Below are 19,647 nucleotides of genomic sequence, written 5' to 3'. Positions count from 1 at the left end.
ACCTCATGGATAAGGGCAGATTAACTGGGACAGAACCCATAGAATTCCAGATTAATTTTTACTAGATTGTCAAAACCTAAGTACTACCTCAACAACATGGCACACATGTAATAAATCTCTCACTAAGAGAAATCAACATTTTATTTTTTCTGCTAAGGATTAACTAACAAATTGCTTCTCTTTCACATATTACTGTCTGCTGGTATAACACTCTTAAGCCCTCAGTTGTAAAACCTTTATTGAATGGAAAATCTCATAATTGTGTTTCTGTATTTCAAGATGTTCTCATGTCCAGAATGCAACTTCTATAAAAAATTATCTACTTATTTTAATAAAAAGGGTACTTCTTTAAAAACAAATGGTAACATATCTCCCATGATATTACACATTTTCATAGCAGTTATAATACTGATCTCTACTTGTATTTTATGTTGATCTTATCCTTACTACACTTTAAATGCCTTAAAAGCAGAGACTGTCCCACTCATCCTTTTATTTCCTAGGTCATGTGAAATATGCCTGATAGAAATAGGCATTCATTCATTCAAAAAAACATTTACTAAGGAGTTATTATTATACTATTTATTGAGGACACCAATGTGAAGGGTTTAAGTCCGATCTTCAGGAAGATTAGAGTCTCCCGGGGAAAACCAGGGTCCATGATTCTACCGCCGCGCAGTGCGTGGCGTAATGGAAGGAAACTGTGGCATCAGCTGTGCAGCCTGGACCAGACAGAGACAGCAGCAAGGTCCTGGCAATGAGTTTTAAGGGGTAAGTGTGAATTGGGCAGAGTAACGAAGGAGACTGACAGTTGACAGTGGGCTAAGGGATAATATATAAGAGGAGGGGATACTTCAGGTGCCAGGTGATTAACTAGACACTAGTGAAGAAGTTGGGGCAAGAAAGGGTAAAAGCAGGAAAAGGGTAGAAGCAAGAAAAGGGTAGAGAGATTTGTAATTTGAGCAACTGTCAGGAGATGATGCTATAAATTAGAACAGAAAATTAAGAACTCAAAGGAAAAACAAGTTTGTAAAGGAGGGTGTGGAGATTTATATAATTTCCGGTTAAAGGAGAGTCATATGGTAGAAAGAAGGGCACAAGAGAGAACATACCCAGGAAAAGATAAAGATATACAGAAAGGAAAAGATATTCCCATGTTGATTTAAATCATCCTTAGGGCCTGACAGCACCTGCATTCCTGAAATGCCTCTATTCCAATTATCAACAGGGAAACTGCATGGGGTAGTAGTGTCCATGGCAAGCCTCCTTGAGTCATACTTTCTCACCTTTCGATGAAAATGATCATCTCTCACTTGTGAGAATTAGATATAACAATGTTTTTTAAACACTTAGCACCAACACCTAACACTTAGCATGTGCTTAATGTCAATGATCTTCTACTAGGGAAAGAAAAATCATGCTCTGCAACAAATACTCTGAAGAAAAAAACTTATTTTCATAGTTAACACCCCCATCTTGTGGCTTTTTAAGGTATTGTTGACGAAAGAAGGTTTTAAAGTTATGTTGTATTTCTGCAACTATATATATATTTCTGTTGCATCATGGAACATTCCTTGGGGACCTTTTTTATAAAGTTAAATTGACTGGACCAAAACTATAGTTAGGAAATTCCCTACCCCAACAGAGGATGCCTATAATTCACTAGAAGTGCATTTATAAAGCTATAATTTAACGGAAAAGCAAAGAAAATGTTCCAAAGGGAATCATACATTTTATATAGGCATGTGAGTATTTTAAATCCTTCACCAAAAATTCTTCCATAAAAAGGGATGTTGAGTACTTTTGTGGGAATAATCTGGTGTCAACATGCCAATCAATCTGAAATAAAGCCACAATGTTGCTGACCCCGCAGCAGGACATACCCTGTATTAAATGTCACAAACTAAGCAGTGACAGCGCAATTTAAGAAACTCACCGGTGCTAGCAATTTTGGTTACTCAACTAATACCAGGTATTTGTCCACGGGCAAGCTGTGTGGTAGGCTGTGCTCCGCCATCTTAGGCCATTTAGGGCGCACACACGGAGTCATGCCCTGATGAAATCCGCATTCATGAGTTTGGGCCCACGAGGCTGAATACATATGTTCTGGAGACTGATCACCTTCTCAGTCTGGCAAACCTTTGGCTCTAGAGTGAGAACCGTTATACTTACTCAATAATCCCTACTGTTCTAAAATTCTGTGATCACCAAAGATATTGTGCTCCTTAGTTTGTACATAAACACTCATGTGTGTATGTGCTTGGCACGTGCTAACACAGACACTTTGTTTCGATGCCCAGGAGTGGTTTGGTTCATCTGGAAAACCATTTCCAAAAGACTCAATAAGCCACACTCGGTCCTAGGCTCACTCTGCAGGAGGATATCAGAGAGAAACAAAGCACACCGACAGGACAAAAACCAAGTGTGTCATCAGTGGAGTCCTCTTCGCCGGGCAGTTTAGGTACATGAACTACGTGGGTGGGTAGGGAAGTCACTCCACCTCAGTGCAGCGTAACAGCTCTGCCATGGCATCCCCATGACCCCGAATGCTTCTCAATCCTCCCAGAACACAAGATGAATGGCCTGTGAGGCCATCTCCCACTCATCTCCCTAGAAGACTGTCACAAGACAATTTCTTACCACCTCCCAGGTTCTGATAATGTACGGAAGCTTCTTCCGAAGGCCCTATGTGTGGACCACAAAGCACCGAGCTACAGGGCTGAACTGGCTCCTTTGTCACAGGGCATCCTACAACTCCCATCACAGCCGTGCAGCCCCTTTTGTTTTGGAGTCATCATTTTTGGTGTGTAGAACAAGACCCCAGAGAGTCTGGTTACTCTAATACATAATGCACTGCCTGAACGTAAGTAGCTCATTGTATCTTTACTGGCCAGATCAGAACCTTGGAGCAGCTGGGACTTTCTTCTGCTGGCCTTGAAGGAGCAAGTACCACGAGTTCTATTTCTGCAAGAAGAGTAATTCTGGCAACAACTACCCGAGCTTGGTGAGGAGCTTTGAGTGAGATCCCAGCCCTAGAAACACCTTGATTTCTGGCTTGTGAGACCCCATGCAGAGGGCCCACCTAAGCAGTGACCAAACTCCTAGACCCATGGAAAATGTGAGATGATAATGTGTGTTGTTTTAGGCTGCGAAGTTCAGGGCAATCTGTTATATAGCAAGAGAAAAGGAAAACATCCTGTCTAGCAGTCAAATCAGTTTTCTGGAAACTTGGTTCTGTATTACAGAATCCATTAACTAGGATTAGATCAAATGTGGACTTTTTTTTTTCCACACCAACAGCTACCTGACTAAAGCCCGAGTATCTGACCAATAGCTTGATTCCCTGTTACAGCACCCTTCCCAATGGGCGCCAGCCGTATCCTGAACGAAGACAGCAGGGACTATCCCTCCTCGGATCCAAATCCGGACCATTTAGTTTATTGTCCGTGACTAGTCCTCAAAACTCAGTCAGTTTCCAGGGCTACTTCACTGTTCCCTCTAACATCGGGTACATTTACAATAGCATTACCCACCAACCTACCACCACCAACATACACAGAAAAAGCTTTACACTGAAAACTACTTAGCTATCTATAAATCTTAGATCAATATAGGAATTAGGATAAGTAACAGATATGAAAAAATTCTGAAGGAATATAAAAAATATTGTGCTTTGAAAAACTAAATCTATTACACTACTTCTATTAATTTTGAAAACGGGAATCAAGCAATAGATTTAAAACCAAAAAGGACATTGAGATTATGCTAAATAAATGGATTTGACAGAAAATAATCGAGTTAGGAAAAACCAATACAGGAATTAGATTTCGTTAGCCATTATTCAGAGGTAATTCTGCAAAAATAAGAATAATTATTGGGTTTTTACAATCCAGTAGTTATAGTTAGTCTATATCAGGGTTCAGCAAATTTTTTCTTTAAAGGGCCAGATAGATAATAGATATTCAGATTCTGTGGGCCGTAAGGTCTCTGTCACAACTACTCAAATCTGCCACTATAGTTTGCTTTCAAACAAACAGGCATGGCTGTGTTCCAATAAAACGTGATTCACAAAAATAGGCAGCAACCAGATTTGGCTCACAGGCTGCAGACTGCCAACCCTCGGTCCACAAAGAAACAGGATAATCACTTAAGCCAACGCGTATCTCAGAAACTTACTGCTTAATTTTATCATTTCTAGGTCCAAATCTTGGTCCAGATGGTCCCCTTCTGAAAACAAAATACCAAGTACATATTTAAAATGAGAGCATTAAAAAAATATATAGAGAACACACACACACACAATCAAGCTCAACTCTAAACATGGATCAGTCATTAATTATAAGAAACCACATCTTACTGGTATTGCTGCAACTGAATGATATTTAATCACATCTGTACTTTACTGGTACTTGGTACTGGCAACAACTAACCTAATTCTTCTGAATGTTAAAATTTTCAGAGAAAATAGGATTTATATAACCTTTGTTTATACACAGGTTGTTCTAATCACTAACCTCTGAAACATCCTAACAGCTCAAGTGCCAGCGACCATGAATAGCTTTACGGTCAATTATAGAACACTAAAAGTAAATTCACCTTCATATTAGGTTATCATAAAATGCTGATTATCAGGAACAGATATAAAGAGAAATCCATTCAAAACACTAGTATTTTTCTTCTCATTCCTCATCTTAAATTTATCAACAAAGCTAAAGGAAAATCCAAGAGTCTACGAAAATACCAACATTTCTCAAAGGAGTTCTTAGTCAAGTGTTGTATCATTTCAACCACTTTAATATTCTGGAAATAAGACGTGGATGTTTTAAGTAATTATTATTTCTATGAGATAGAGAATAAGGTATAAACCACAAAAATTTTAAGAAGTAGGATCGGGTGCCTGGCTCAGTTGGTAGAGCATGTCACTCCTGCTCTCAGGGTGTGAATTTGAGCCCCATGTTGGGTGTAAGTGCTTACTTTAAAAAAAAAAAATTAGAAAAGAAAATAAAAGTATCTGTACAAATTAAACACTAACTCCCCATTCCTCGTCGTCCTAGCCCCTGGCAATCTCCATTCTACTTCTGTGTCTCTGTGAATTCGTCTACTCTACATATTTCATGTGAGTGGAATCATGTAAAAATTTATCCTTTCGTGACCAGCTTCTTCCACTCAGCATAACGTCTTTGAGGTTCATCCATGTTGTAAGTGTGGGAATTTCCTTCCTTTCTGAGACCGAGTAATAAAGGCCAAGTAGTATTCTACTGCGGCGATGCACCCTCTGTCTATCCATTCACCTGCTGATGGACAGTTAGGTTGTTCCATCTTCTGACTATCGTGAATAATGCTGCTATAAACTTGGGTGTTGATTAATTTTTTAAAAAACGTATTTGTTTCGTCTTCAACACCCACACAGAAGCACAGGGTATGGAAGCTACATTCTGAGCAAGTGTGCCCGCCGGCTGTCAGGCCCTCTGAAAGATGCACGTTATTCGGGAGCGGACGTTCAGCAGTCCGCTGCCGGCCTGAAGACTGAGTGTTCCTCACAAGGGTATCCAGCTTCCAAGGAGGGAATCACTTAATTAACCTTCTGCCCTTCTGTTCGACACAAAGTTCCGTTCTGACAGGCAGCTACGGCTCTAGTTCTAAGGCTTTTCACCATAACTGGCACCGTGCAATTAGCTTTGTGACTCTTTGGAAATCTTGTCACATGTAGGAAATGATCTTCCCACTTCCTCTGACCTTGTCAAAGCGATACGATTTCCTGTTCATGGATCTGCTTCCTGTCCCGCAGGCTCCTTTCGCTCACTGCTCCACAGCTGTCAATGACTTTTTATAAAATGTTTTTATTTGGGGGGGGGGGAGCCTCTACAAAAATTCTGCAACACTGTAACAAAGAGAGAGGCAAATGTTCCTCCTAAACACACCCCTCTACATCAATCTCCAGAGAAAACTCCCACAACAATACCCCGCCTTCCTAACTCTGCAAATACAAATCTAGGTCTGTACCTGTACCGACTTGGCCCTTTCTAATCCTAACTGTGAAGAACTGATCACATCAATTAACTGACGAGTATCACGGCAATTCAATGGTAAAAGGATAATCTTTTCCTCAGATGGTGGGGCAACAAGTGGATAGCCAAATGCCAAAAAGAAAAAAAAATTCATTCTTCACCGTTACCTCAACCATATATAAAAACTTACTTCAAATAGATTATAGACCTAAATGTAAAAGCCAAAACTATAAAACTCCTGGAAGAAAATATAGGAAAGAATCTTATTGAACTTGGGTTTTACATATATTTTTAAATAAGTAAAAATAAGAAAAAAATGTAATAAATTGATTTCCTCAAAGTCAACAGTTTGATCTTCAAAAGATACTGCTATGAAAAGGAAAAGATTAATAAGCTACAGACTGAAAGTACGTATCTGTAAAACGTATCTGACAAAGAGCCTGTATCTTAAATACATAAACAACTGAGTAAGAAGACACATTTAGAATTGGGCAAAAGATTTTAACATGCATTTTATCAAAAAAGATACAAACAAAAAAAAAATACACACAAAATACACACAAAAAAGATGTCCAACATGATTTGTCATTAGGGAAATCCAAATTAAAACTATAGTAAGATACCGCTACATACCTGTAAGAATGGCTAAAAATAAAACACTGACCACATACACTATTGATGAGGATTTAGAGCAACTAGAACTCTTGTACAATGCTGGTGGGAATTTAAAATGGTACACCACTTTGGAAAATAGCCATAAAAATACACTAGCCATTCAACTAACTCCTAAGTATTTTCCCAAGAGAAATGAAAGCTTAAGTCGACACAAAACTTGTATGTAATTGTTTATAGTAGCTTTACTCATGATAGCAAGAACTATAAACACTCTAAACATCTATCGATAAGTGAATGGATGGATGAGTTGTACTACATTCATATAAGGGAATATGTCTCAGAAATAAAAAGGAACCACTGGTATGTGTGACAGCATAGATGAATCTCAAAATAATTACGGAAGTGAATGAAGCCAGTACAAAAAAAAAAAAAATGCCTACTGCATGATAACATTTATTTCACAAATTCTAGAAAATATAAACTACAGTGATAGGAAGGAAGCAGATCAGTGGTTGCCTAGAGACTAGGGGAGTCACAGATTCCCAAGTGGTATAAGGAAACTTCTGAGGTGATGGTTATGTTCATTACTCGATTTCGGTGATGATTTTACAGGTGTGCAGTACATGTATCAAAACTGATAAACTCTTTATGCATTTTAGATGTTAATTATACCCCAATAAAGCTGTTAAATAAAAAAACTTACAGAAAAAAGTCTTCTTCTTCATCCGAATCATCTTCCAGAAGATTTCTCTGTCCAAAAAAAAAAAAAAAAAAGAAAAAGACTTGAGTTTTCAGATTCAGAAGGCTTACAAACTGTCAGGGAGGAGTAATGAAAGGAGTTCTATCCTGGTGAAATTTCTTAACTCAGGTTCCAGCCAGAGGGAAGAGTAATTTACCTGTGCTTTACTGAAAGCTAAAAGACAGAAGCAAATAAGCCAAGCCTCCAACAAAAATGCTTCTAATAGCGAGATCCTATGATTGACTACAAGGCAGAGAGGTCGCTGAAGCCAGGGTGGGAATAAGGAACTGGAGGCAATCAGGAAGAAGTTAAGTCCCTTGTCCTTCTCCCTCTTGCTTTCCAGTCTCTCTACAGGCAGAACCTAATAGGAAGCCAGAGGGTAGAGGAGAAATGTAGTTGCAAAGCCAATTCCAGCATCAGAGAGGAGTACAGAAGACAGGTTCAGAACCAGGAGACAAGGGTTTAATGGTTGGCACAGTCCATCTACTACCTTCATAGCTCACAAATGACCCTCCGGACATATCAGAACTGCCAAACAACAACTTTATACCTTTCTTTTATAAGATGGAACTATTTTCCTTAAGATGAAGATGATCACACCCTCTCACAACAACCAGACCTTTTCAGAATATAAGAACTTAGACAGTATATAACTTGTAGGCAGAATAATAACTCCCCAAGATATCCCCATCCTAATCCTTGAAACCTGTAAAACTGTTTCCTTGCATGATAAAAGGGACTCCACAGATGTGATTAAGTTAAAATCTTGAGATGGGAAGATCAATAGGGATTATTCATGTGGACCCAACACAATTACAAGAGTTCTTAAAAGAGGAAGGCAGAAGTGCCCGAGAGAGAGAGAGAGAGAGAGAGAGAGAGAGAGGGAGAGAAAGGAGAGAGAAGACAGGGAGAGAAAGAGTAGGGGGAAGGGGAGGACTTAGAAGAGCTTATACTGCTGAGTTTAAAGACAGTGTAAGGAGCATGAGCCAAAGACCACGGGCAGCTTCTAGAATCTGGAAAAGGCAAGGAAACAGATTCTCTCCTAGAGCCTCCAGAAGAAACACATCCTGCCAGAGCCTGGATTTTAGCCCAGGAAGACCCACTTTGGACTTCTGGTCACCAGAACTACAAGATGGTAAATCTATGTTGTTTTGAGTTTGTGGTAATTTGTTACAACAGCAATAGGAAACAAATACACCAATGTGCTTTTCCTGAGAAAATTACTCAAGGAATTTCACCAGCCAAAAACCCCAATTATATCAGAAGAAACATTCTAAGAGATTGATACAACTGATGATCTAATAAAATGTATGGTCAAATCTGAATAAATGATAATGTGACTGTGCACTGTATCTTACAGCTACTGAAAAAGTATAAGGAAAAACTTTAAAAGGGCCCAAAATTGTTCTAATAAAACCGAGAACTAGGAGTGGAAGGGTGAAGTGCAGAAGTAAAAGTGAGAGGCACACCTCACTGGGACAGGAGTAGGGGAGGCGGGAAGCTGGCTAGAATGAGAAAGTAAAATAATGGAGGGGGTTAGGGTTAGTTGAGAGAGAACACAGATTTAAACGTAACTGTTTTGTTTTGTTTTTTAAGATTTTTATTTATTTATTTGAGAGAAAGAGAGAGCAAGCTAGAGAGAGCACATTCATGAGTGGGGGAAGGGGCAGAGCTAAGCAGAGAGCCCAATGTGCTGCTTGATCCAGGACCCTGGGATCTGACTTGAGCCAAAGGCAGACACTTAATGACTGAGCCACCCAGGCGCACCGAAACATGACTGTTAAAATATGAAGTTAATAATAAAAAAGAGAGAAGGAGAAAGGAAGGACATTTTTTAACTAACTAGTGATACTAGGGCTGGGGAGATGAGAAAAAACAATCTGCCAAAGTAGTCAGGGAAAAGAGGGAAAACATATGAAATACAATGAACTATATCTATGTATAATATATAACATTCACAGAGAGTGAGGAAATGAAAACGGAATGTATTAATATTTATTCAATAAACATGTTTGCGCACCGTCTATGTGCTAGGCACTGTTCTAGGCAAGGACCAGCTTTGAACAAGACAGTTAATGTCTGAACTCTCATAGAAAAAAATCTGATGGTGACAAATGCTATGCCAAGAACTGAAACAGTGACAGGATAGGAAGTGACAGGGTGACTAAACGAGATTAGGTTTTCATGGAAAATCACTCTGAAGACGTGAAATTTAAGCTGCGATCCAAACGATAGCAAAGGGCCAACCAAAGATGAGGGGGAAGGGCATTCGCCGCCAGCAGAGGGACTGGCTAAGGCAGAAAAATCCCAAGTATATTAGTTATCATAACAAACATCAATGTTTGAACACTTCTATTAGAAGTAAAAACTACATGATTAGAGTCCAAAAATTTTAGCCAATATCTGTTTACAAAAAAATTCACCTAAAACGAATGTCAAATAAAGGATTAAAAAAAGAGGTGGAAAAAAATCAGCAAATTCTAATGAAAAGAATGTTAGGGTTAGCAATATTAATACAAAGATGAATTTTAGGACAAAAGCACTAAACAATCAAACCAATGAGGAGAAATTAGTGATGAGGAGAAACTGGCTGGTAGGAGAAGTGGGGAGAAAGTGGAATCCACATACACTGCTGATGGCAATGTAAAAATTGTGCAACCACTTTGGAAAACAATTTGGCAATTCTTTTAAAGGTTAGACATAATAACTAAGCCAGCAATTCCAGTCCTAGGTATTCACACAAGAAATGAAAACATGTTCATGCAGAAATCGGTATGTAAAAATTCATAGCACTGCCATTTTTTTAAAGATTTGATTATAATTTTAAGTATATACATAAAGCTTATTTTAAAAAGCTTCCTAGCAAATAGTCTATTGTCTATTGGTGGATTCTACCCCCTTCAAGTAAAAAACAAACTAGAGAGAGTTAGAATAAGGAAAAGACAAATGTTTCCCATATTGTACTAAAAGATACTTTTAAATCATAAGCTGTTGGAAAGAGTGAGTGAGGTTCAGAATTGTACAAAAAAGGAATGCGTAAAATGAAACTAAGTAGACTGTAAACTCTATATGGGCAGAGACTGTGCCCTCCAGATCTTAGCACAATAGGAGGTGGTCAATTAATGCATCAATAAATGAAGGAGTAGTAATGAGATAGGAAGTGAGTGAGGGCTTCAGGTTGCTAGATAAAAAAGAAAAACACTAATTCCTTTCCTCAATAAATATGTGAGGACTTATTCTAAAAGTAATCTATCTACAACATTGCTATCAACTGTTGTCTTCCAAAATTCTGCATAACTTCTAGATTTACACATATCTGCATAGAATGTTCTGGGATAGGGACGTGAGGGTCCCTATCTGGTTAAGTGTCAGTCTGGTTAAGTGTCAGCCTTCCGCACAGGTTGTGATCCCAGGGTCCCGGGATTGAGCCCACAATGGGCTCTCTGCTCAGTGTCAGCCCGCTTCTCCCTCTGCCTCTCTCCCTGCTTGCATGCTCTTTTTCTCTAAAATAAATAAATAAAATCTTCAGGGACGCCTGGGTGACTCAGTGGTTAAAGCCTCTGCCTTCGGCTCGGGTCATGGTCCTGGGATCGAGTCCCGCATCAGGCTCTCTGCTCAGCAGGGAGCCTGCCTCCTCCTCCTCTCTCTGCCTGTCTCTCTGCCTACTGATCTCTATCAAAATAAAATAAATAAAATCTTTAAAAAAAAAAAAAATAAAATCTTAAAAAAAAAAAGATTGTTCTGGAATAAAATAGAAATTGAATAGAAATTGAATGTTATATAAAAACTACTCTGGACTCTATGACAATTATAGAACTAATATTCTTTATCTGTAGTTCCAAAAATCTAAAAGTTCTGAAAACCAAGAGGTTTTGTAAGTTTCCTCCAAAACTTATTTGGAGGAAAACCTGACCTGAACTGATGTTAGCTAATTTATTTATATGCTTACTTATATACTTAGAGTAACCAGACATTTCTTTTCTCCTTTTTATTTTAACGAGGGAGAAGGAAATAGAGTCTTAAGCAGGCTCCATGCCCAGCAGCTGAGCCCAACTTAGGGCTCGATCTCACAACCCTGAGATCATGACCTTAGCCGAAATCAAGAGTCCGACGTTTAACCAACTTGGCCACCCAGGTCCCCAGTAATCAGACATTTCTCTGAGAAATACTAATATACTTGGAGGTGCTGCTCCAAAGGCCAAAAAGGCTGTTATATAATATGCACTTAACTACCTTTAAAAATCTGAAAAACTCTGAATTCCAATCATATTTGGTTCCAGAATAAGATGCTGTGTATTTGTATAAAATTCACTTTGAAAGACTAGAAAGAAGCTGTGAGTCTAGTTTGATCAATAATGGAGTAGAATTCAACGGAGTCACCAATCTAAGTAACATACGCTTTAAAATATTTACTGTGAAGAAAAAGCAGAATTAGAATATTTAGATTTTTCTAAAACAAATTATTTACAAAAGGAATGAAAATGTATTTTGACTCTGTTTGAAAAATTAAGATTCTAAACTCACCCTTTCACTTTTCACAGAACCAGTGACATCATCATCATTTAGGTGGCGCTTGAACTTGGGAGGCATACTTTTTACTCAAGAAGCACTCTTCTGTTTTCCAGCAGAGTAAGTATTCACCACCTTGAAAAGAAAATAAATTTCATCTGACTGAGACTTTGGGGTAGAAGCTAAATCACTTCACTAGTGTTCAAGGCCTTGCACAGAACAGCCTCCTTCATTTCTTGGACTTTACTGCCTTTCCGTTTGGTTCATTCCAGGTGACCCTATCCTCCATGCCAGGCTCCAATACATAAAAAATAGATAAAACTATGAGGAAGTGGATGTAACTTCTTAAAGAGAACATGTGGGGAAAATTAGTGCAGGTTTTTATAAAATTCAAGAGCAGATTGGTTAGGAGGGGGGTAAATTAGGAGAAAATGAGACATTAAGTTCTTTAAGATTTTAACCTGGAATTAGAAGACAGCAGAGCACTCCCAGTTTTCACATTTTCAGTTAGCTGATTAAATAATTCAGTTTCTTCATCTGTAAAATAGTGATTTCTAGGCTTCTGCATGGAGTTGGGATGGTCAAATCAGGTAATACATGAGAAAATATTCTGTAAGTTATAACATCATATTTTAAAGCACAGCACTAGGCTCCAAGAAAAGGGATTAAGTTTAGTAAATAGTGGGTTAAACAGAACCAGGTTTTTTGGTTTTGTTTTTATCTTATTGCTAGAGAAAGTCTCACAGCTTTTTACATGTTAATATGCATTGTGATTTTCCAGGAAAATGTTTGAGTATGCAGTTTACTAAATTTTGAGAAAAAGCGGACATGCAAATTTGAGTTTTCAGTATCTTGGATTAGAAGATAGATGAAAAATGAGACTAGCTAAGGTACTGTATCTTTTAGTATGTGGTAGACACTGTGCTCAGTGATTTACATGTATTTTCTTTTAGTCTTTAGGACACTCCTTCAAAGTAGGCACTAAGAAACTAAGAACTAAGGATTAGTAAAGAAAAGTAGCTAGTAGTCACTCTACTGATTAAAATAGCAGAAACATGGGATCAAATTAATCAATGGTATGCATCATCAGTTTTAACATTAACAGAACCTGTTCTGTTCTAGAAAGACCACGTTGCTGTAACAATCCAGCAGCCCTCTTCCCTTTTTCCCAAGAAGAAAAAACTCTGAGATCTTTAAGTATAGACAACAGTTTGCTGGCTAATATTATATACAAGCCCAGAGTCCAGTTTCATAAACTAAATAAAAACAATATTTTAAGTTGGCCTATCAAAACAAATTGATAGTTTTCCCTGAAAGAAAAGCTTCCAAAACAGAGACTTAGCCATTTGTAACAAAAACCGAATTCTTGCTTCGTAAGTAACAGCTCTAGAGTTCTTTACACAATATTTCTGTCACATACATCTGGCCCATTTTATTCCTCATACTTTGATTTCAGAATAATTCATTCATGCAAAAATGTTATAGCACGCAGGAAAAAAAAAACAGATGACAAAGGAAGCAAATGAAAAATCTGGGCTTTTAATTATACCCACATGTTATTTATATTTTAAACCCAACAAAGGGGCTGCTTTAATATCCTATGGCAAAAACCAGGCAGACTCATAGCTTCACGAAATACACAGTAAAGCTACAAGTTTAATGATGAGCAAACCCCATCATCAGGTCCTGTATTCCAGGATCAGCCTCATGAAGGCAAGAAACCAGTCTCCGACAAACAGAAAAGACATCAGCAAGGCATCAAGATTAACTATGCTCGATGAACCACAGGGAAACTGATGATTTGTGCCAAACAACTAGAAAAAATAAAGAACGCTCAGAACTGAGGTATATATTTCTACCTAAAATTTCTCCTGCAAAAAATACACATGAATTCGGGGATTTGTGTGTGAGTACATATAGAGATAAGAGAGCGTTCATGATGTATTTCAACAGAGTTGAACAGCAATATATAATTCATTTAAAAAACGTCACATCACCATATGCTTCTTACGTCATCATCATACGTTTACAATTTCGTGTATATCTTTTGAAGAGCCAGTAAGTTCGCTAAGTGCTTACGTGGAATACACTTCTAACATGTTGTTTAATAATGTTGGCTTCTTTTTTGCTTTTCAGAGAAAACTAAACCCCCCAAATATTTCGTTTCACAAAAAGCTTGAATCTGGGCAGAGGTTTCCCCTTTCCCGGCCTCCATTCCCACTTCCGACTCTCCTCTCCATCACCAGTCTCGCTGGTGCAGTTTCACGGAAATACGTGACTTGGACGGACACGGCCTGGAGATGTTATTCACAAAAACTGTCAAACTATAAGGATTCCCCTCCCCTTCTGGTCACCATCAACGCCAGCAGGGTTGGCGCTCTTTCTCCCGTGACTTTAAATAATGAGACGAATCCATCCCCTCCAGCAAGGAGCTCGGTGCTCCCCCCCCCCCCCCGCCCGCATCTGTCGCACCAGGCCACGTCCCCCGACATCTGCTCCTAATTCTGGTCCTTTCTGCCCCAAGGGACCCACTCTCATTCCAGGCTACCTCCCACTCTTCTCCAGCCCGCCCCACGCCCTCCACTGTTCTCTTCCCCTCTCCCCCGAGCACCCCTCAATTGCCTTTCTCCTTGCCCTCAACCGCCCCCCCTCCGGACACCCACTCCTGGTGGCTCCCCACGACTCCCGGCCCGAATCCAGCTTTTCCCCAGCCGGGGGTCCCTCCCCGACCCGCCCCCCCGACCCCCAGGCCGGTCCCGGAGCTCCAGGCGGACGTTGGGAGGCGGCGGAACAGGGGCGTCGTCTCGTTTCCTTCCTCTTCACAGCAGCCCCTCCCGTCGGGACGGCCGGCGCCAATACCTGAGTCTCCCGGGGCGCTCCGGGCCGCTCTCCGGCGCGGGCAGGGCGGGGGGGGGGGCGGAGTGGGAGGCGCAGCAAGAAAGCGGGGAGGGGGAGACAGTGGGCGCGGACCCGCGTCTGCCGCTCCGCCGCAGCAGCGCCCCCGCTCATCGAGCCGATCGGTGCTCCGCGGCCTGGCGCCAGGCGGAGGGGGCGGGCCCAGGCCGCGGAGATGGTCGAGGGAGTCGAGCGAGCGGCGCGTGGAGGGCGTTTCGGGGAGGAGCAGGAAGCTCGGGGAAGTCGCGCGGGGTGGCGGAATTCCGCGTAGAGCTCCGGGTTGGGGCCGAGGGGCGTCTAGAGGGTGGTGCTTTGTGCGCAGCCCATGCCCCGGGGTTAAAGAGGCCGAGTAGGAAACAAGGTGGGGTGGTTCGCAGCTGCAGGACAGCTGCGGATCAGCTGGGGCCTTTCCGGACGACGTGTGACCCCTGGTTTATCGGTGCAGCCGGACGAGCGGGGAGATGCTGAGGGTTGCTAACCCCGTCTCCTCACTCCAGGCGTTCGGAACGTCTGGTCCGGAGGGGAGATTTACTTGAGGTTGCACAGCTATTTTGGACAGATTTGGGACGAGGACTCGGTGTTCTTCCCCCTGTATCCTTATTTTTACCTAAAATAACTAGGTCCAGACACCCGAGCCTTCAGGTTTCTGCTGGGAAGTCACCCTTGTGTAGCCACTCCAGTGCTCTCTCACCGCCAACGCCCCCGGGCCTGGAGGTTTAAATAGGATACCGAAGCCTGGGCGCAGTACTCCAGAACGATTCCAGATTTGCTTTTCCTTTCTCGTGTTCCACTTGCCCATTCCTCCCACACACACCGCAGCTGGACTGTTTTCTCATTTCTCCCCTTTATCACCGGTATTACGCATCTTTCTCTCTTAATACCAGCAGGTCCCTGCTGATAGTGTATTTTTAAGTCAAAACATTGTAACTAATTAAAAGAGGCCTTGCTAGGACGATGACTCTCAACTCAGTTACCTAAAGTTGAAATCACCTGTAAAGCTTTAAAAATGACGATGCCCAGGCACTACTTTGAGAGTCTCATCAGTTGGCCGGCGAAGCTGAGAAACGTGAACCATGGGTTCTCCAACTGAAGCTTCTGAAAGCCTGCTGTAGGACTCGCTCGCCACCTGTGAGGACGCTCCTCAGACCCAGGCTGACTCGGACCTAGAAGGGGGGCTTCTTAGTTTGTTTCCTGCCTAGCATGACGGTGAGCCTACTCTAGACTCCACAGACGACGCTAAAGTTATTTTTTTCCTTCCACAATTGATTTTGTATCTGTAACTCTGCTTGTTATGGACTGCTTCCCTGCTTTGGTGCCTTACCAATTCGAGCCTGAGGCAATTACAGAATTAGCCCTTCTTAAACCACAATTTGACATGATTTTGAGTTGTAGGGGCACCTCATTTCATAGCTTTTACTAATAATTCCTTTTTTAAAAAAATTTATTTTACATATATATTTCTATGTTATATATATAACATACACATATTTATATGTATATTGTATATTTGAGAGTGAGTCCCCGGAATGGGGTTAGGGCCAGAGGGAGAGGGAGGGAATCTCAACCGAGGCCCCGCTGCCCAGCGTAGGCGGGGCTCAATCTCAGGCCGCAGAGATCAAGACCCAAGCAGAAATCAAGAGCCCAACACTTAACAGCCGGAACCACCCAGGTGTCCCTTTTTGGTTTTAACTATAATTCTTCAGTTCTGCCAACCATTTTGGTATGATTGCTTACGGGAGAGGTAACACTAGCCCCACCCCTCAGTCACCCAAACAAAGTCCGTTTGACTATTCCTAACATATCTGAAAGCTCAGAAAAATGTCCTTTTAGTTACTATGAATCAGATATACCAGTAAGTGAAAGAATATAAACAGCAGGGGATATAGGGTCAGAACAGGGTTCCAGTCTCACCCAACTTGAAGTATTTGTTTTTATACCCTATTTTCTCTTTCTTGAGTTTCAATTACTCACATGTTGGTCCTCTGAATTTTCTTACCATTTCTCTTTCAACATCAGACCTTCCGCCTTAACTGGGCCTGGTGTCCTCTGAGCCAGAGATCTTTTGTTTTACCCTAATACTAAATCTCTGGGCTTCTACTGGATTGGAGAAGGGATTCTGAGGATTTGATTCTTAAACAACTTTTCTATTATTCCTTCTGTTTTTAGCTCACATCAGGCTCAGAGCTACCTAGCACTTCCAATTCCTGAGCCTTGAACAGGGTTTAGCTGTGTAAATCGGGTTGCTTCATGGCCTGTTTAGGGTTCTTATATCAAGTCTGCTAAGGTAATTGTCACTGATTCACCTACTTTCCAGATTTCAGTATTTTGCTGCTATTGTCTCTGTTCCCACAAGGCAGGAAAAAAAATGCAAATCAATTACAAGCATGTGAACAACCGTTCAACATCAGTCAAATACTATTTTTCATCTATCAGTGACTGGGAAGGAAAGAGTTAATAAGCAGCCACTCCGCAATCCCTTCCCTCCCATTATGGAGGACTGCTCCTAGGAAAGCAAGCAAGCATGAGATTCTTAGAAATATGGTAATAACAGACTTCCTGGTAAACAAACTAGTATCTCCCAGTAGGAGAGTTTGTATCTATAGAATTCTTTTAGCAGGACAGCCTTGGGCTGGACTGTTTATGGTAAACACAGCAGGAATCTGTGGATCTGAGGTGCATGACTGGAAAATATCACGGAACTTGCGTAACTTAGCATGTAATGGAGGCTGTGTTTCATAACTGAGTTGGTTCCTCCTGTAAGTGAGGTGACTGCATACCTTACTTAGAAACCACATCCGTTATTTTGGGCAGAGGTGCATCCAAAGCAGGAAGAAAGGACCCGGGGAGCGGCACCAAAAGTCCTGGATCTCATCCTATTTTGTCCGTGCCTCTTGGTCACTGGTGCCTTTGAAATTAGTGAAGCTTGAAATTAGGTAAGATCTCTGATTTCTGAGTTGTGAGTCTAACTTGAAACTTTGATCCTTGTGTTAGCTCAGTGGCAGAGATTAAAAAGTTTGACAATACGGTGTTGAAGGTATGCACCTGTGGTATTACGGGGTAAAAGGCTAACGAGGTGGGAAGAACGAGCTTTCTTAAAAACACTGTCAGTGGAAGTATAAATTGGTACAATTTTTTGAAGTTCAGGGTGACAATACATGTCAAAAATTTATACCAAGTTCCTTTTGACCTAACAATTCCACCTTTAAAATTTATCCCATAGATAAACTTACACAAATTGTATGAAGGCATTTTCTAAGAATATTCTTTATGGGATTTTTGGAACAAGACTGAAAAAAAAAAAACCAAAACAAAACACGAAAAGAAAAGAAACTTTAACTGTCCCGCAGAAGGAAATGTTTGGTATATCCATTCTGTAGAACAGTATACAGCCATGCCATTAAAATGAAGTAGATCTACATGTATTGACTTGGAATATCTCTATATGTTATTGTAAGTTGAGAAAAGCAGGTGCAGAACAATATGTAGACTCCGCTTCCATGTGGGAATCACAAACAAACAAAAACACACAAGGGCTGGGAATCTAATACAGAAGATGTTTTGAACTGAACTATGTCCTCCCCACCCCCTCCTAATCCATATGTTGAAGCCCTAATTCATAATGTGACTGTATGTGGAAACTGAGCCTTTAGGTAATGAAGTTTAAATGTGGTTGGTCGTAAGAGTGAGGCCCTAATCTGATAGGGCTGGTGTCCGTATGTGTGGGCACAAGAGATAATGCCATGTGAGGACACCTTGAGAAAGTGGCCTTCTACAAGGCAGGAAGAGAGGTTTCACCAGAAACCAATCCTGATGGCACCTTCATCTTGGACTGCTAGTTCCTACAACTGTGAGAAAATTTCTGTTGTTTAAGCCATCTGGTCTATGGTATTTTGTTATAACAACCCCAGCAGACTAATACAGAAAGGAAACCTTTCCTAATTGTGTGGTATTTTGTACCATGAGAATATTTTGGGTGGCTCAGTCATTACTGCCTTCGGCTCAGGTCATGATTTTAGGGTCCTGGGATTGAGCCCTGGATTGGGCTCCCTGCTCAGCGGGAAGTTGGCTTCTTCCTCTCCCACTCCCCCAGCTTGTGTTCCCTCTCTCACTGTGTGTGTGTGTGTGTGTGTGTGTGTGTCTCTGTCAAATAAATAAATAAAATTTTAACAAAACAAAACAGAAACTAAAGATTTTCTTTCTCATTGAAATTTGGACTAGTTGTTGACTGGTTAATTTAAGAAGTTGGCTAAAGTGGTAAGGATCATTTAAAAAGGCAGATATAGGGGGGCCTGGGTGGCTCAGTGGGTTAAAGCCTCTGCCTTCGGCTCAGGTCATGATCCCAGGGTTCTGGGATCGAGCCCCATGTTGGGCTCTCTGCTCAGCAGGGAGCCTGCTACCCCCCCCCCCCTTGTCTGCCTGCCTCTCTGCCTGCTTGTGATTTCTGTCAAATAAATAAATAAAATCTTTAAAAAAAAAAAGGCAGATATACTTTAACCTTTTTGACTCAAATGTATCATTATACATTTACTCACTAATCTTTGAAACAGGGCCAAGACCTTTTATCTGAAAATGAATCTGTTGGTTGGAGCACCCCAGTGTCCTTATTATGAATTGCACTGTTTTAATTGTTCACAATTGTCAGTTTCATTTTTTTTTTTCAAAGTATAGCAAGAATTTAAAAAAGATCAGGGCGCCTGGGTGGCTCAGTGGGTTAAGCCTCTGCCTTTGGCTCAGGTCATGATCTCAGGGTCCTGGGATCGAGCCCCGCATCGGGCTCTCTGCTCAGCAGAGAGCCTGCTTCCTCCTCTCTGCCTGCCTCTCTGCCTACTTGTGATCTCTCTCTCTCTGTCAAATAAGTAAATAAAATATTTTTAAAAAAAA

At 40.9% G+C, this 19,647-nt stretch overlaps 1 protein-coding gene across 3 annotated transcripts in view; it reads right to left on the bottom strand.

Annotated features, from left to right (window-relative positions):
- VAMP4 (vesicle associated membrane protein 4) overlaps positions 1-19,647 on the bottom strand; it is a 42,586-nt gene that overhangs the window by 9,659 nt on the left and 13,280 nt on the right. The window contains exons 1-4 of one of the 3 annotated variants that reach the window (XM_032862990.1): positions 14,731-14,774; positions 11,887-12,006; positions 7,327-7,373; positions 4,177-4,227 (exon numbers count right to left, since the gene is read on the bottom strand). In XM_032862990.1, coding sequence (XP_032718881.1) covers positions 4,177-4,227; positions 7,327-7,373; positions 11,887-11,952 — 164 coding nt within the window. In that variant the 5' untranslated portion in view covers positions 11,953-12,006; positions 14,731-14,774. Of the gene's footprint in view, positions 1-4,176; positions 4,228-7,326; positions 7,374-11,886; positions 12,007-14,214; positions 14,273-14,730; positions 14,775-19,647 lie in introns of those variants that run through there. The other 2 variants (XM_032862991.1, XM_032862992.1) reach the window with 2 other exon arrangements.

The sequence above is a fragment of the Lontra canadensis genome, unplaced genomic scaffold (assembly GCF_010015895.1).
Source record: "Lontra canadensis isolate GAN:19392208 unplaced genomic scaffold, GSC_riverotter_1.0 scaffold24, whole genome shotgun sequence".
Classification (NCBI taxonomy): Eukaryota; Metazoa; Chordata; class Mammalia; order Carnivora; family Mustelidae; genus Lontra; species Lontra canadensis.
The sequence above is the reverse complement of the archived record's forward strand: the minus strand, read 5'-3'. Positions and strand labels throughout refer to the sequence as shown.